Below are 16,953 nucleotides of genomic sequence, written 5' to 3'. Positions count from 1 at the left end.
TATGATGAGATTGAAAAACAAATAAAAATATTCAATAGAAAGCTGTGGAATATACATATAGCTGTAGATTCTTTGAGGAAATATTTTAGGTAGAATCTTTACAACAATTTTCTTGAGAAAAGACTTTTGCAACCGATATTTGTGAAATGACAGCATTTATGATTCTCATGGAAAGTTTGTCTATTTAATTGAGAAAGATGTTATCTGATCTCTGAAGCAGGTCTTTCAGAATTGCTGACTAAGAACCTAGAAATAGTCCTGACAACTGGCATCATGGTCCTGTCAACACAGCCAGAATAGATTAGGCCAGATGCCCTTTGTCATAGAGCAGTGTGTCTTTGTGGAAAAGGGCACCCTCAGGAATGTGAGGTCCAATGAAAGAGGCTGTACCCTTCTGCCCCACCAACTGAACCTATTGAATTAATCACTAAAGAAATGGGTGATAAAACCAGACTCCCCAGTAAGACAATTATTAATACATATCCAACTAAAAAGTGGCTTTTTATCAACATGCAGAATATAATATCAATTTTTTTCCTATTTCTGTCAAATTAAGATCACCACTTCTTAAATTACATTTTGAGATAACACTGTGTTAACAGTGTTAATAAAAATTCCCTGGGTAAACTCTTGGGGGATACACTGGGTTACATAGAATGAAATGAAGTTCTTGGATTCAGGGTTTCTTTTTTTTTTTTTTTTAAGATTTTTTTTTTTTTTTTATTTGAGAGAAAGAGAGAGAGCATGAGAGGAGAGAGGTCAGTGAGAGAAGCAGACTCCCCAGTGAGCTGGGAGCCCGATGTGGGACTCGATCCTGGGAGTCCAGGATCATGACCTGAGCCAAAGGCAGTCGCCCAACCAACTGAGCCACCCAGGTGCCCCCAGTTCAGGGCTTCTAAGAAACCAATGTGCTTTATGGATTTCCATGAGCAGGGCAGAACATGTGGTATTTTCCCTCGTTTTTTATCTTGGGTCCCTTTTTCTTGGACCATTTTGTGGGGCTGCTGCTTGGCTGGCCTTTTTTGTCACTGAATCTCTGGTACCTAGGAGGGAGCCTGACACTAGGAGATGCTCAAAAGCTATTTGTGGAATAAAGGCATGAACTTGCTGATTGCCTGATGAGCTGTCATTTGCTCATCAGCCTTTTACAGAACCACAAAAAAACAGACCATGACTCTTCACACTTCCTGTGCCTTGTGCTGGACTCTTCAAGTCTGCACCAGCTTGAGATGCTCCCTGTTTCACTGTGACTTAGACAAGTGCAGGGGGTATCAAGAGATGTTCCATTCTAGCCCCATCTCCTGTCTCCATCCTAGCCTCTTCCCCCAACACCCTTCTGGGTTTTTCCCCATCTTCCCTGGGGAGCATACCAAGTTAACACATCAGCCAGAAGTTAGGGTTAATGCCCCATTAAGTGGAATGCGAGTGGCTTCTCGCCAGAACAAGAGGGAGGCCGCCTGAGTTGTGTGTGGGTCAGAAGCCTGCTGCTGAGCCTTGCAGAGCCAAACAGAAAGCTTCCCTTTTACTTGCACTTTATTTGACCTGTGGATAAACAAAGACTTTCTATTTCCAGAAATCCCATTGTTTTAATGCTTTGAGTTTCTTTTGTAAACTTAAAAATCCATGTCTTTATGCAAGACATTTAAAGCTCTATGGGCCCAGTCTGAACACTTTTTTTCCTTTTCTATATTCTCCTTACGTGTTCTGTGCTTACAGCCACGAAGTCTTGGCTCTCTGAGATCCAGCCTTTTCTTCAACAATGTATGACATTAAAAACCACGAGAAGGTTGTAGTGTGAGTGGAATATTCAGCATCGGAGAGAACTTGGTAAATGTAACCTCTTTAGGGAAAGAATTGAGCGCATATGATTTTTCTTTCTCATTCAACTGGCTATGTTGGAGGGTTTAAAATCATTGTAAAAATAAACAGTCTTTCAGTTCCTGTCCTTAAGGAGATTTGGAAGAGAAGGAGGAAAGTAATATTTACAAAATGCCTCCTGTGTTCCAGGCTATACATCTATATATTGATATCAATATCTGTATCTTTTTACAACAATATTGTGAGGCAAGTATGGTTTTCCCTGTCTTACAAATGAGGAAACTAAAGATCAGAGAAGTTAGGGAACTTCTGAGATTCATTTGTAGAAATCAGATTCTCCTAAAGAAGGATAATGGCAAGTCTCAGAACATTGGGTTATCTTTTAGGATTACTCTTATGGAAACTAAATTTTTCCAATGAAAGCATGATAATGTATAATATCAGAAAAATATGTGTGAAACGAAGAATCCCACAGAGCTTCTGAATATGCTGGTCTGCTTTTTTCCTTTTCTTCTGGAATTCCCTCCTCTTTTTTGACCATGGGCCTCTCCCTGTACTTCTCAGAGGCTCTATTTCTTCATCATGAAGTGGAGATTGTAGCATCCTCTTTGCCTATGTCACAAGCTTTGGGTGAAGGAGTAAATGGTGAATTTAGAAAGTGAAACTCTTCAGTGGCAGGTAAATGAGAGGTATTGTTGTCACAGATGTCACAAGTGAGAATGCTTGGGATGTGTTTGAATATAGAATATACCTCTAATTAAAAAAAAAAAAAACTAGGTTCTGCTTCCAGTGAATTGAATCTCAATTTGCAAGTAAAGTGAAAGTAATCCATTTCTAAATCTGGCTGTGATTCAGCCAAAAATAAATAAATAAATAAAATAAAAAGTGGTTTTTTTTAATTTTCAAGCAGAAAATAATAATAATTTTCAAGCAGAGAGGGTATGTGAGGGGAAAAGTTCATAACCATTCCTGTGACACTTACTATATATAATATTACATGTAGGTAGGGTGAAGGATATTAAAGAACTGGGAGACATGATTTCTGCCCTTGAGAGATTTAACAAATACGAACAAAGATGATTTCTCCTGTTCTTATTTTTCCGAATAATCCAAGATAGTTACTTGGATAGAAAGAAATTCATATCTTGATATAATACAGTCCTCCTTTGACTATTCAAATTTATTTTCATTTTCAGAATCTGGAGAAGTTTAGTAATGTAAAACCAGGTTTTAAATTCAGAAATGGAAACTTGTAAATTCATTTCTCAATATATCAAAATTTACATATATGTATTTTAAAAGGTCAGGTCCCCCATAAGTTAACTAGTGACCAGCTTCATTGGCATGTTTTATTTTGAGGGAAATGGAAATTTTGATTCCCAAATACTGGTGTTCCTATTTCAAACACTTAAAAGATGATTGTCCTTTGGGGGAGTGTATAAGTCAATGCATTTATAGAGCAGCTAATTGATAATTTTGTATCAAATTATGTGCTTTTAAGATACCCCTTTGTTTCTCTCTAGTGGATGATACTGTGGTTGCTGTTCCTTATGGAAGCAGACATATTCGCCTCGTCTTAAAAGGACCTGATCACTTGTGTAAGTAAGCTCAGTTGTTTTCTTTTGGGTATTGAGAATTTTAGTCACTATTATTTTTTGTTCCCAGAAGAGATTAAAATACAGAAGTGCAAATCCTTCCACTCTATCATAATATGATATTTTGAGTGCTTCTGTTTATCTTTTGGCTGCTTGATGAGATAGCAGAAACCTCAGAGTAATTATCTCTAACCACACTCATCCTGAAGAATACAAAATAGATGCTCCCAATAGGTTTTTCATGAGTCAAGCACATGTTTAGCTTTTGTGAATATTATTTCTCATTCTCTCTCTTCTTCCTCTCCAATCAGTCTCAGTCTTTCTCTTGCCTTGCCTCTCCTTTTTTTTCCTTCTTCCTTCCAACCTTCCCTCCCTCACCTTCATTCTTTCTTCCTATTCTCATGTTCTATTATTTTATCAATTCAGGGGACATAGAAGCACCAGACAGCCTTAACTGAACATTTAAAGAAAGCCATAGTGGTATGATTAAACATTCCATGTATTAAAGACAATACAAAGCCCTCATATACTAAAGATAGCTATTGGGATTGAGGATTGATGGGTAATCACAACCCTAAAGATCAAATGGTAGCATGGCCCCACCAGAATTTAGAAAGCATTGATATCTTCACTCCTGCCAAGGCAGTAGTACACAGCCACATCTTTTCTTTTTTATTATTAGCATTTATTATTGTTTAGAGGTAGACCTGTAAATTACCAGCAGGCAATTAGAGGCTACAAGCCAGGGAAGGGGTATAAGAGGATACATTGTATTTTCTACAAAATTAAGTTCCACTGAAAGGCTTGACTTCAGCTGGTCCCTTGAGCATTTCTGATCTCCTCTGCTGTGACTGTTCCTGGATTCCTGAAGAGGCATCTATCATCTTCTGTAATTTCTCCCCTCCCACACACATGCCTAGGAAACCAATTTAGGTAGCAAGCATTATCTTTTGGCAATTGGATTATAAATGAAATCATTCCAGAAAGACAAACAAGAGGAAGATAAATTGGAGCCTGTGAAAGTTCAGATAGCCTACTATAGTCTTTCTAAAAATAAAAATAAATACATTTCATGGGAGAGGCGGGATTTGAGGGGTCACGTGAAGGGAAGGAATAAGGTACAGTTCCGGCAAAGCCAGAAGATGCTGATATGTCACCTTATATGGATCCAGGCTCTTTTCTAACCCTGAACAAACCCCCCAAAATATAATGTTCACATGTCAAGGGATGATATATGTGTGTACACTATCACCATTCAAATGATTTGTTTCCCCCCTTGGAGGATTGGACAGAGGTAACTGCTCATGTAACAACCCCACTCAACAACAGTATTTTTCTGAGCAGTGAAAGGCCTGCTCAGAATAAAACTTCCAGGCAGAGATCATCACCAAGTAGGGGACTGACTCCTCCATGCAGAAGAAAGACCCCCAAAGAATGGATTGAAATGAAAATTCATTTTTATAAATGTATGAGCCTCTCAGTTTTCCTAATTATGTGATTTCTAAGAAGCTAAAGACTGAGCCTCATTTGCTCTAATTGTCCCAAGAACTCAATAGGTGAAGTGGCAGATGATATTTGTAAATGATGGAAAGCAAAATGGAATTTTCCCCCCAACAAACGTCCTGTTGACAACATACATGGAACTCAAGAACTTTTTGTCTTGTGTATCTGGTATATAATATAATATATAATGTAAAATGAATATGTGAATAAATGACACCCTATTTCTCTTGCAACCCTTTGCACTTAACTCTCAGAAGCTGGTCTAATATGGGACTAACTTGAAATATTTGGGGCCAAACCAGAAAAAGACTAGGCAGGCAGTCTGGTCCAGCCCCAGCTTATTTTCAACCAGAAGTACCTTGGGAAGTATGGCTGGGAGATCTGGTGATAAAACTGAATCAGTTGCTCAGATCAGACTTAGACCTCCAGGATTTTTCCAAAACTAAGTTGATTTATGTCTTGGAGCTATATCTACAAATGAGTACACATACGCATAAGGTGGCTTGAAGAATGAAGGCTAGAGGAAGGAGATCCCATGATGCTGGCTTTGCTCTGATGACAACAGCTGTGGTTTCCCCTCCTGTTCCCCTTTGGTGTTGCTCACGTTCTTCTGTGAGGACCTCTCTTCTCTAGGTCAGGGGGATGGAGCCTGACCTACTCCAGAAAAAGGGCTACACAGACTTCATTTGAGGGTCGTGGGCATTCATTGGACACCAACATTCTTTATCTGTTGGTATTCCAGCTTGAAATAGACAACACTTGGAATAATTTAGTACCTCCAGAGGTCCTAAAACTATCCTAGATCCCCAATCTGTAAGACGTAGAAGAAGGGAGTCATTCTGGTTGGATGTGGGGTATGAGACCCAGAGGCTCACCTGGCACTATATCCTTATGCCAAAGCTAAGGATTCTTTTTTTTTTAAGAGTTTCTTTATTTATAAATAAATAAATAAATAGACAGAGATCACAAGTAGGCAGAGAGGCAGGCAGAGGCAGGGGGCAGGGGGAAACAAGCTCCCTGCTGAGCAGAGAGCCCAATGTGGGGCCCAATCCCAGGACCCTGAGATTATGACCTGAGCCGAAGGCAGAGGCTTTAACCCACTGAGCCACCCAGGCGCCCCCAAAGCTAAGGATTCTTATGCAAGTTTAGAAACCTTTAGACTTAGTCTGTCCCTCTTCATACAGTGGTCAGTTGTTTTCTCAATCACATGAGCATTTAACCTGCTCTGAAATACAGTGTAATTACCATCATCCCCAGCTTGCTCACATTTCCTCCAACAAAAGACGTTTCATCACCTTTATCATTGGCCAAATTCAGATTGGAATGCTCCAGGAATCAAGAAGTTCTTTTTTTCTTTGGCACTTAACAAAATATCATATATGTACATAATACTATATTAGGTACCCAGCAAGACTTTAAAAAGAGAGTGAACTAAAAAGAATGATGAAAAAAAAAAAAAAGAATGCTGACTTCTTTGTCCTCATTACTATCATTTCTTCATGGCGAGCCACAGCACACACGTGGTAAGAGAGCAGATAGTACAAATGCACACAAGGTAATACATGGCTATTAAGTCACACAGGTGCTGAGAGGAACTCTGCGAGGCACCCTGAATTTCACGGATCAAAAAGAAAACTGGAGGGTATTCTAAACAGAGATGCATAGAGACCGAAATCAGTACGATATGTACAGGAGTGGTTTAGTTAAGGAATAGGATGGTAGAAATGTGGGCTACCCTAATGTGATCCTCGGGTAGTCAAAGATTTCTGGACTGGGAGCCTTGAACACTTGGCTAAAGAGTTTTAAAATAATTTCACTTGCAACGTAAACTCCTCTGTGATCGAGGCACCCATAAATTTTGGTTCTATCCCAATTTCAACAGCATCAGCCATATAAAGGATGGTACTTCTCCCTTACATAGATGTAGACTGTTTTATGAAACGTGCTTGCATGTGGTCTGGGGCAGCCCTGGGAACATCTTTCTCCCCTTTACATGTGTTTGAACTTGTAGATCTGGAAACCAAAACCCTGCAGGGGGCTAAAGGTGAAAACAGTCTCAGCTCGACAGGCACCTTTCTTGTGGACAATTCTAGTGTCGACTTCCAGAAATTTCCAGACAAAGAGATACTGAGAATGACTGGACCACTCACAGCAGATTTCATTGTCAAGGTAAGCGCCGCTAGCTACCTTGTTTTCAAGACATATCCAAAGCGTTATTTATAGTCTCCTGAACAGAGAGAGAGATTTGGGGTTTGGGTATAGATTTAGAAATTCTGTTATCTGGAATAAGTTTAATTCATGAGTAACAAGGTATATCCTGGACTTTTCAAGATCAGATAATATTTTTAAGGTCCTAAGAAAATTCTTGTGTGTTTATATACATATACAATTTAATAAAAACAAAGACCAGCACATCATTAGTTGGAGGATAGAAACTGTTTTGGAAACAAGTTAGGGTACAGTCATTGACTCACATAAGGTGTTCTCAGTCAAAGAGAAAGACAGACTAATGATCTATAGACTTGGTCCTATGTCCCGTTACAAGTTCTGTTTTCTTTGTTTCCTCCTATCAGAGCTTCCCTACTCTTCAAGGTAATATAAAACACACTGCTGGAAGCAACATATCCATTCTGTAGGAGAAATGTACATACTAGAAGAGTGTTTGGGAATCACAATAAAATAAAACATATTTTTTTCCTTCAGTAGGTCAGGAGGACCTGAAGGATTTCAGCTGTAAAGCTGTAAAACTTGTAATGTGTCCAGGACTCCATAAATTTTTCATCATGGGACCTAGAGCCAGAGGACATTTGATTTAAGCTAAGACTCAATGACCCTGAGGCATCTGGAAGTAAGAAGCACATAGGAAAATGGGATAGACAGGTTGGATGGAAGAAGGGTTCCAGAGCACTGTTCTCTGTCTCCATCTGCCTGGTAGCTGTTTTAAATCCGGTCCAGATGCCAGCCACACTCATGTGGACAAGAAGCTGCAAACCAGCAGATAGCTCACAAGAGAAATGATGCTGTGGGTGATTAAATCACTTCATTTCAGTGTACAAATACAGCACAATAGTGAGAGATGTCTTTATTTTTTGCAACCCTTAGAGTGCTGCTGGATAAACCATTTGTATTCCTTTCCCTAGTAACCCTGCAAGAGTTAATACACATACTGAAAATAGAGAATTGGATTCAAGTACTGTTGTTCACATATCAGTAGTTGACAGTGTTGCTGATGCATTTTATACATCTATCTGCCTTCTACTCATCACCACTTGGATATCCCATAGGCACAACTAGCGCAACATGTCCGAAACTGGACTTGTCTAGCCCCAGAAACCTACTTAATCTTCTTTATTTCCTATCTTGTAGAATAAATGGGCTATTCACCCAGCCACATCAGAAAACTTTGATTCACACTGATTTCCCCTTCTCCTATACACCCCCAGTTAGACATTAAATTTTGTGCATTCTACCTCCATACCATCTGAAGACGATTCTTTCTTGTCCCTCTTTGCCACCACGGTCTTAGGTTAGGCCTTTGTATTTCTTCCTGATCATGCATGTGCCTCCTTCTAAAGCTGCAGCCCCAATGAGAGAAAAGGACTTTCTCAGCCAGGACAGGATCTTTTTCAGTCATGGTCCACCCTTCACTAGAACTTTCAACTTAGCTCTCCTTGTGAAAGCAGCTAAGGTACCCATTCCGTTTGTCCCCATTCTAGAAATTTCAAAAGAATGTCCTAGAGAAATGCAGACGGATGAGAACCTAAGCCACCAAAATAGTAGAAAAATTGTGATTTGCATTTTCATCAATTAGAGCATTAGACACAGGTAATGCGTTGACGCATCTTTCTGAACAGCATGGAGCAACACCCTGGGCATCATTCAGCTTCCAAGGAGCATGAGCGGATGCCTGACTCCCAACCCCCTGCTGGCTTGTCTGAGGCAGAGGTTTCTACAACACCAGGGAGAATGAAGAACATAGTAGGGGAATAGCCAGGGTTCACAAGTTACCCTTTTCCCAACTGAGAGGAAAAACGTATGGCATTTCATAATGCATCAACTGGGAGATCCTTTGTGTACTTGATGTTTTTCATGCATTTGAAATGTCTTCTTGATTCCTTTGATTTTATATGGACCTAATGTTCATCCGTTACCCACTCACACACTTGTCCTGTCCTGTGACTCTTTCGTGACAGTGATATCAATTGCTATGCAAGGTGGCCAGTTTTTGTCTTCTCTTTTTCCTTTCAGTGTGAGAAGTCCTTCTATTAAATTAGAAACACTGGATCATTGTAACTATAGGAAGAAAAGCTTGTTTCAGAACATTCTTTTCCTTTATTAACTTAAGGAGGCCCAAATTACATATGCCAGATGTGTTTAGCTCCCTAAAACTAAATTCTAATGTGTCAAACTGAAGCTTTCAATATCCCTGGACAACAAGAACCTGACGTCTGAGGATTTAGGGTATATAAATCTCCAGAGCTAATGATAACAAAGGTCCCAGAATTAATAAGACCAGAAACAAGGAACATGGCAGCTCATCTCTGTGAACAGCAATTAGGCCATCAGAGTTAGACATCAGGTTAGCCTCTTTATTTTAAACATATTCTTCCCACTTTCAAATGAAAAATTAAGAGGAAACTGAAAAGAGCAGTACAAGGCCACCACTAAGAATAAATACCTGTATCTTCACAACACTAATGCTAGCTAACAGAATTTCTTGGTACCATGAAAAGAATGGCAGCTTTCAAGCCAAGGCAGACCTGAATTCAAATCCCAGCTCTGCTCTTCCCTAGCTGTGTGGCTTGGAGCAAGTCACTCAATCTCCCTGAGACTCATCTCTCGTTATAATGTAAATGTGGAAAGATAATAAAGAGTAGTTTTAAGATTTGATTTTTAATGCAAATAAAACGTACCCTGCATACAGTAGGAATGTAGTAAGTGCTGGTTGCTGTGGTAGTTGTGTAGTTGTTGGTTATTATTAAGAAAGGGTGCTTCTAGAGAAGAGAGAACAAGGAATATTATCACTGTAGAACCAAATAAGATTATGTGGTCAGAGATTTGGATATATCACGACTGTTTTTATCTATTTGAAATAACAATACCCCTGTTCATTTCTAATCTCTTCAAATTTAGGTATATTGTCTCTGCATTCATGGTCATGTACTTCAAATTCATTGGACTCATTAGGAACTATAGTCTCTCTAAGCTCCTGATTTTCTTTCCTTCAACGTAGTATTAACTAACACTCCCTCTTAACACCAGAACTTCTTGACATGCGTTCCTTACTCTCAGGGCATAAGGTACTTTTACTGGTAACTTCCAGGAAGCTGAAAATTTAACATGTTCCATCTTTTTCCTCTTTAACCTGATCAAAAACTGAGCCTAGACACTGTGCAGGTATTCTAGAACAAGGTTTCTGCAAGGATTTTGATGTTATATCCTTCCCATTTTTGTTTTTTCCTCCACTTTCCTAGGACTTAGTTTAATTTCAAGCATCCCAAAAGGGACCTCTGCAAAACAATCCATCTCTCTAAGCCTAAATAAATCTTCTGGTCTTTTTATTTTTTCACAGACCTGGTGTTCAAATGAGAGTCCTCTTCTAATACCTTTCCAGCATGGAAACCACACATCCCAAGAGAGCTATAGGCTTTTGTGAGCTTAGAAAAAAAAAAAAAGAGAGAGAGAGAGAGAGAAACTTTCCAAAGAATGTGATTAATACTACATCCCTGAGGAAGCAATTAGGTATCCTGTATCTGACACATAGAATTGAAAAATATTAATCTGTAGGCTTTGCTCTCCTTTTGTGAAAGATACCATATTGCTTCAGCTGTTTTTGCTTTAAAGTAAGTGATTGCATCACTGTTTTTTCTAATTAAGAAAGACGTCCATGTTTCATGGGTCAGAATGCCAGCATAATTATGAGATATTCTATAGTTCTCTCTCTCTCTCTTCTTTCTCCTTTTCCAGTTCTTGCATATTATCTGACAAATATTTCCAACATTTTCATCCAAAGTCCAAAAACTGGTCTAGGGTTTAACACCTACTCCCTGTGTTCCAGTGTTCCTAGATGTGTAATCCAGTTCTTAATCCAGTTGTTCAACTCAGTGGCAGAGAAATAGGCTGTTTTTTTTTAAAAACCTGAAGGCCAAACCCATCAGTTTATCCTTGAAACACTTGAAAACATGAACGAAGTTGTAGACCACATGATTTACTATTAGACCTCTACTGTCTTGAAGAGGTGGCCCTCTTGGTTGTCCATGGAACTTCCTTTAGTCCAAGTCTTGCCAGACTGTCTTAGTGTTATACGGCATGTGGTTAGATCTTTGTGAAATCAAGACACTGCTCCTGTTGGGTATTTTTTCCTTCTCTTTTAGTTTATGTTTTCTCAACCTTGTACTTTTAAGAACTATTAAAGAATTATTGCCTCATTTCCCCTCTTTCAAAATGCAATGGGTTTGTAATTTCCATAAGGACATGTTGTATTCAGAGTACTTGCTTTTGTAGTGTAAGTTGGTGTTTTTCAAAGCTTGCTACTTGGACCATCAATATTTCCATTGCTCTTGCCCTGCAAGAGCCCAGGAATTTGCATTTTAGCAAGCTTCCAATTGGTAACTCTGCACATTAAAATGTATGAATCACTAAAGTGCCAGGAAACACCATGTTTCTGAGTGGGCAGAGCCATTTAATTCTTTAATTCTTTTTTTCTTAACTAAAGACAGGATCTTTCTTTTTTTTGTAGTGTTTGGCATTTATAATTTCCCCAGAACAAATTGTCTACTTTGGAACCTACATTTAAAAATCTACATATATGGGATGCCGGGGTGGCTCAGTCAGTTAGGCATCTGTCTTTGACTCCAGTCATGATCCCAGTGTCCTGGGATCGAGTCCTGCATCAGGCTCCCTGTTCAGTGGGGAGCCTGATTCTCCTTCTGCCTGCCTCTCCCCCTGTTTGTGCTCTCACTCTCTCTGTCTCTGACAAATGAATTTTTAAAAATCTTTAAAATAAAGAAGTAAAATAAAATAAAAATCTACATATATATATACATCACATATAAAAATCCACATAATTTTGCTGTTATACCAGAGAAGCTGGAAATATAGGAGAGAAAGAGAGTGAGTAAGTGGCCTGGATAAAGATCCTACCTGAATCACAAGTAGAGACATTGTGATCCCTTGTTCCATAACAACCCAACTGAAAAGTGATGGTTGTGATGGTGTCCAGTTGGGTAAGATCGATGATATTGCTATAGCCACTTCTCTTCCAATGCAGTTCTTCATGTAGCCTAAGACCATCCAGGCCACCATGCATTCTGGTCCAAAGTTGCAAGGGACCAAGAAAATCCCTCCCTATCATACCAGTTTCTCTCTTTGCTTTTATCTCCTGCAGATCCGCAACTCGGGGCCCGCTGACAGCACAGTCCAGTTCATCTTCTACCAGCCTATCATCCACCGATGGAGAGAGACAGATTTCTTTCCTTGCTCAGCAACCTGTGGAGGAGGTAATGGTGTCCACTTACCCTTTGCAATTTTGGCTTCTGTGAGGGAAGATTTGGCTGTTATGAATGTAGTCACTTCCATGTGGAAGAAATTGATGCTGTGATGGGTCTGATACTTTATACTCAATGGGGCCAAATCCTGAAGCCCTCCCGTAAGGAGGATACCTCCATCTGGATGCCCTATGAACATTTCTTGTCGTTAGAGTTCCATTAGTGGAAAGAGTCTTGACTCTATTCTGTTCCTTGGAGAATAAACTATTCACCCAGTTGAAGAGAACTTATTCAGGAGCCAAATGAAGAGTGTTTGTCAGTCCTACTACCTAGCACATTATGTCCAAAAACAATCAGAGACTAATTTAATTAAGGAAATAGTTTATTACCAGGAAAAAAGTCCCTGTACTATAGACTTAGACTCCATTATTGTTAAACCCTATCCCATCATCTGTGCCATAAATGGAATGCACTTGCCTGTTTTATTCATGAAAACACAGCTCTCCTGAAAAGTCACATAATGAATTCTTATCTCTACTCTGTCACATCTGCAACACCGATTGCATTTTGTGTTACTGGAAAAGGTATTTCACCCTACTTTCTGCTCGTGATAATTATAATGGTTAAATAATAATTGCTTCAAAATATTTTATAATTTAGCCATATCCCTATAGAAGATTTAGTCTATTTAAACTTTCCTATTGTAATGTCATGAATAACTTAATACCTAAGTATTTCGCTCCTTTCAAATTATTTCCTTGGAAAAAATTCTCAAGAGTGAGTTTCAGAATTTTTGTGGCTATTGGCATCTATTACCAAAATTCTTTCCAGAATGGTAATAAGCAGCTTATGAGTAGTTGAGTTTCATTGCCAATGGAGCCAGTATTTGTGGATTATAAGGATTGTTTAATTTTGCTGATTTAATGAGCATAAAATTGTATGTATATTCCTTTAAAAAACAGCACATCAAATAAATTCTGGCTCCACCTTCAAAGAAGCCTGTTAATTGGACAGTGGTAAATTAAGTAGTTAATCCACATGGGTATCACTAGATTATTCTGACAAGAGAAAAGGATGGTACCTCAAAATAGAGACAAACTATTACCTATTAATTTTTTAGACAGTAAGAACACATGAAATAATTCATCTTCATCAGCATAATGTGAACACGCCCCCAAAAATGAGGTTCTAAGAATAACATTGGGTTTTAGCTTAAAAGCAGTTAGTCAAAAAGACCTTCACGTGCTTCTACTTGGTTGTTAAATAACTATTAATTTGACATTCTAAGCATTTCAACAAAATAGTGTTTTCATTTGTTTTGTCTGTCCAGAAGAGAAAGATGACTTTTATAAAAAGTAAAATCCCAATTAGTTGGATGTTTCATGAGAATGTTATTTTGATACACCTGTTAATGACTAGCAGAGGAAATAGATTCGAAGAAAGAAATCCGAACAATTATTTTTCTTCTTTTCTTTTTTAAATGCAAGCCATGCTTTGTGAGAAGTAACAATTCAGTAATATGCCCACTATGTCCATTTCACATAGAGCTGCTGATGGAGTATAATTTCAGTAACCCTGGCGATGCCTTGCTGTATAATAATGCAATTCCTGTTAGATTCATATATATCCAACTCCTCTCAGCCTTATTTCCCTCACATCTTAGTGAAGGAGAAGCATTAGTGGTCTTCAAATGTTTTGAGCAATCAAACCCTTGCTTCAAAGGAAATCTTACTAGGAAGCCCAGATAAAAGGAGTATTACTCAAAATGAAGATAGGAGCCATATGGAAATTAGCTTTCCTCCTGCTTCGTGGACCACAGCTTGAAAATGAGTGAAGAAATGATCTCTGAGTTCCCTTTTATATTTTTGGTTCCACATTCAAGGGGTTGACCATCTTGATAAGTGTAAAGAAACAATTGCTAATCCAATTACCTTGTGAATTGCTTGAAAACACAATTATCTGGCCATTTTGGTCATTTATTTCATTTTTGTCCTACACCTTCATTTCACACACTCTCCTATAGCCTGACAACAACATCTGTAAGCTGACAATTATGATTTACTTGTTGCTTATGCCCACATTTTACTACATGATAAATTCTGTCCTTGAGTAGAAATTATTATATGGAAAATTATAAAATTATAAAAAATATAAAATGATTCACTTATAAAATTATAAGTTATAATTTTAATTATAAAATGCTTAGTTTATCATAACATTATCTGCGTTAGAGTATAATATAATTGAAAAATAAAAGTATACTTACTATTTACAAGGTGATTTTTCTCTTTGATTTTCTTATAAAATAAAATAAAAAGCTTAATGGAACATATGTTCTTACCTATTACTTTCCATGCTTTTCATCTTTACAGTAAAATTGTTAAAAGGTCTTATTTTGGGTCTTTAATGAACAATTAATTTTTGTGGGTGGTCTGAGAACACAGCCCCAAGCCAGGAAATCTGGTTTTATAAGCTTTCTTCTGATTTCCTAAAATCTTTGGCAAGTCTTTAATTACTCTAATTCAAACTTGGTAATACCTATCTAGCAATAACAATATTCAACCACCTGCCAGGGAGAATATATTTTGGAGGTTGATTAGGGTTAGTAAACACAAAAGCTTAAGTTAAAAAAAAAAAAAAATCCCCATGTACTTTTATTTTTCACGCTAAGAATCTCAGTCTTCATCACCATCTCACCAGAAACGCACAAGATGAGAGAGAGGCAGGTGGGAAAGGTCTCACACATCATGAACGCTACTAGGTAGTACTCAGCCATGCTATTTTTAAAAGAATTCTCCAAACAGTGGAAATGTGTGCACAGAAACTAAAAAATATCAGCTAAAGACTAAAATTAAGGAGCAATGGCAAAGGATTTCAGGTGAAGAAGAAACTGAACATTAGGGGAGTCCTATTATAATAATAGGGAATCCTATTATTGTTGGTGGTGGTGGTGTTGCTCTGGAGGGATTCATCCTACATTTACTCAGCCAAACCCACTCAGGTTGAGTATAGACAAAGATGATACTCTCAGGTGGCTGGCAAGACCTGGTCTTGCGCTGAATCCCATTATCCCCCATTCATCCAGGGGAGCAGTGTTAGAGTTTATGCTATTGATTTGGGAGCTTATTCTCCCTAATGCCCCAGATACAATGGAGGCAGTTTTGCATCCTTGCAAAATTTAATGCTTGGCAAATAAACACCGATCATCTCTGTTACACTTTCAGATTATACAAAGCAAATTAATAAGGAAGTATTTACAGCAGAGTCTTACTACCTAGCTCTGCCCTTCCATAATCCAAACTTTAGAGTAAAATTTAATTGTTAAAATTCAAGTGGAAAAATAATATTTGAGGTCTGCAAAAATTAATGAGCCTCCCATTTATCTGTCTTTTGTCCTGGAAATTGCTGGACCATTGGGGAAGAATTTCCATTAATGTGAGATGGCCAAAAAGCATAAAGAAGTCTATTGCATTATATTTTACCATGGTTTGTGTGTCTTAAACTTGCCTGGATGGTTTGATACTACAGGTTACCAGCTGACATCAGCCGAGTGTTATGATCTTCGGAGCAACCGTGTGGTTGCTGATCAGTACTGCCACTATTACCCGGAGAACGTTAAACCCAAACCCAAACTTCAAGAGTGCAACTTGGATCCTTGCCCAGCCAGGTCAGTCAAATTTACCAGTTTATTTGTCATAAATATAAATCGCGTTCCTGCTAAGCTTCTTAAATCTTTTAATGAAAAATAAGCATCGCTTCCTAATCATGCATTATTGGTTACCCATGCCCCTCAGTCTTGAAGCTAGATGATGCCCTCTCAGGGTCTACAGATTCTCCACTTGGGGAGCTCCCTTAAGCATTATTTTCTCTTCTGATTTATTTTGATTCTGGTACTTCTGTCTCTCCTTAACAAGGTCCAGGCCAGTGTGGTGGCATGGTCTTCCCAGGAGTCTTTCCATTTTAACTCTGTCACTGGAGTTTGACGTAATCAAAGCAGACCATATTCAAGGACCACAGCTGACCCATTTGAGCCAGGGGTGGTCCATAACTCTAATTTTAACAAACTCAGCCTTTGTTAAGGAGAAAGCAGGAGTTATTGTCAATAGTCAGATTTTTCTTAAAGGTCTTTTAAATTAGAAGCTCTAAAGAGGCACCTGACATTTTCATTGTCAGCTATGGCTTTTTGGAAACCACAACTGGCCCTCAATTAGATTTAAGAATCAGATTGATTAATGAAACATCTCAGATGATGGGGAGTCATAGAAGTACAGGTCAGCAGTCTGTCTGTGGTGTGATATTCGCCTTTGTAGTTGCAACACTTCCTGGTAGATCTCTTTATCAGCTTCCTTATCCATACATAGGAGAGAAGAAATTAAAAAAAAAATTCTTCTGCAAAGCTGATTGTGAACATCAAAAGATTAAAAATCCTTCCCCCAGCTCCTTGGATTTCTGAAAAACACCTCAATATTACTTTTAAATCATAGTTTAGTAAGTATAGATACATAAAAATAAAACTTGAGATAGTTGAAATAGTACATGAGCAACATGCA

General features: G+C 38.3%; 1 protein-coding gene across 3 annotated transcripts in view; it reads left to right on the top strand.

Moving 5' to 3' along the window:
- Positions 1–16,953, top strand: part of ADAMTSL1 (ADAMTS like 1) — a 904,787-nt gene that overhangs the window by 645,400 nt on the left and 242,434 nt on the right. For all 3 annotated transcript variants that reach the window (XM_032880520.1, XM_032880523.1, XM_032880522.1), the window contains exons 6-9: positions 3,342–3,416; positions 6,928–7,085; positions 12,304–12,415; positions 15,932–16,070. In XM_032880520.1, the coding sequence (XP_032736411.1) occupies positions 3,342–3,416; positions 6,928–7,085; positions 12,304–12,415; positions 15,932–16,070 (484 nt within the window). The remainder of the gene's footprint in view (positions 1–3,341; positions 3,417–6,927; positions 7,086–12,303; positions 12,416–15,931; positions 16,071–16,953) is intronic.

Source organism: Lontra canadensis, unplaced genomic scaffold (assembly GCF_010015895.1).
Source record: "Lontra canadensis isolate GAN:19392208 unplaced genomic scaffold, GSC_riverotter_1.0 scaffold70, whole genome shotgun sequence".
Lineage (NCBI taxonomy): Eukaryota > Metazoa > Chordata > Mammalia > Carnivora > Mustelidae > Lontra > Lontra canadensis.
Note: the sequence above shows the minus strand (reverse complement) of the source record. Positions and strands in the feature narration are given on the sequence as shown.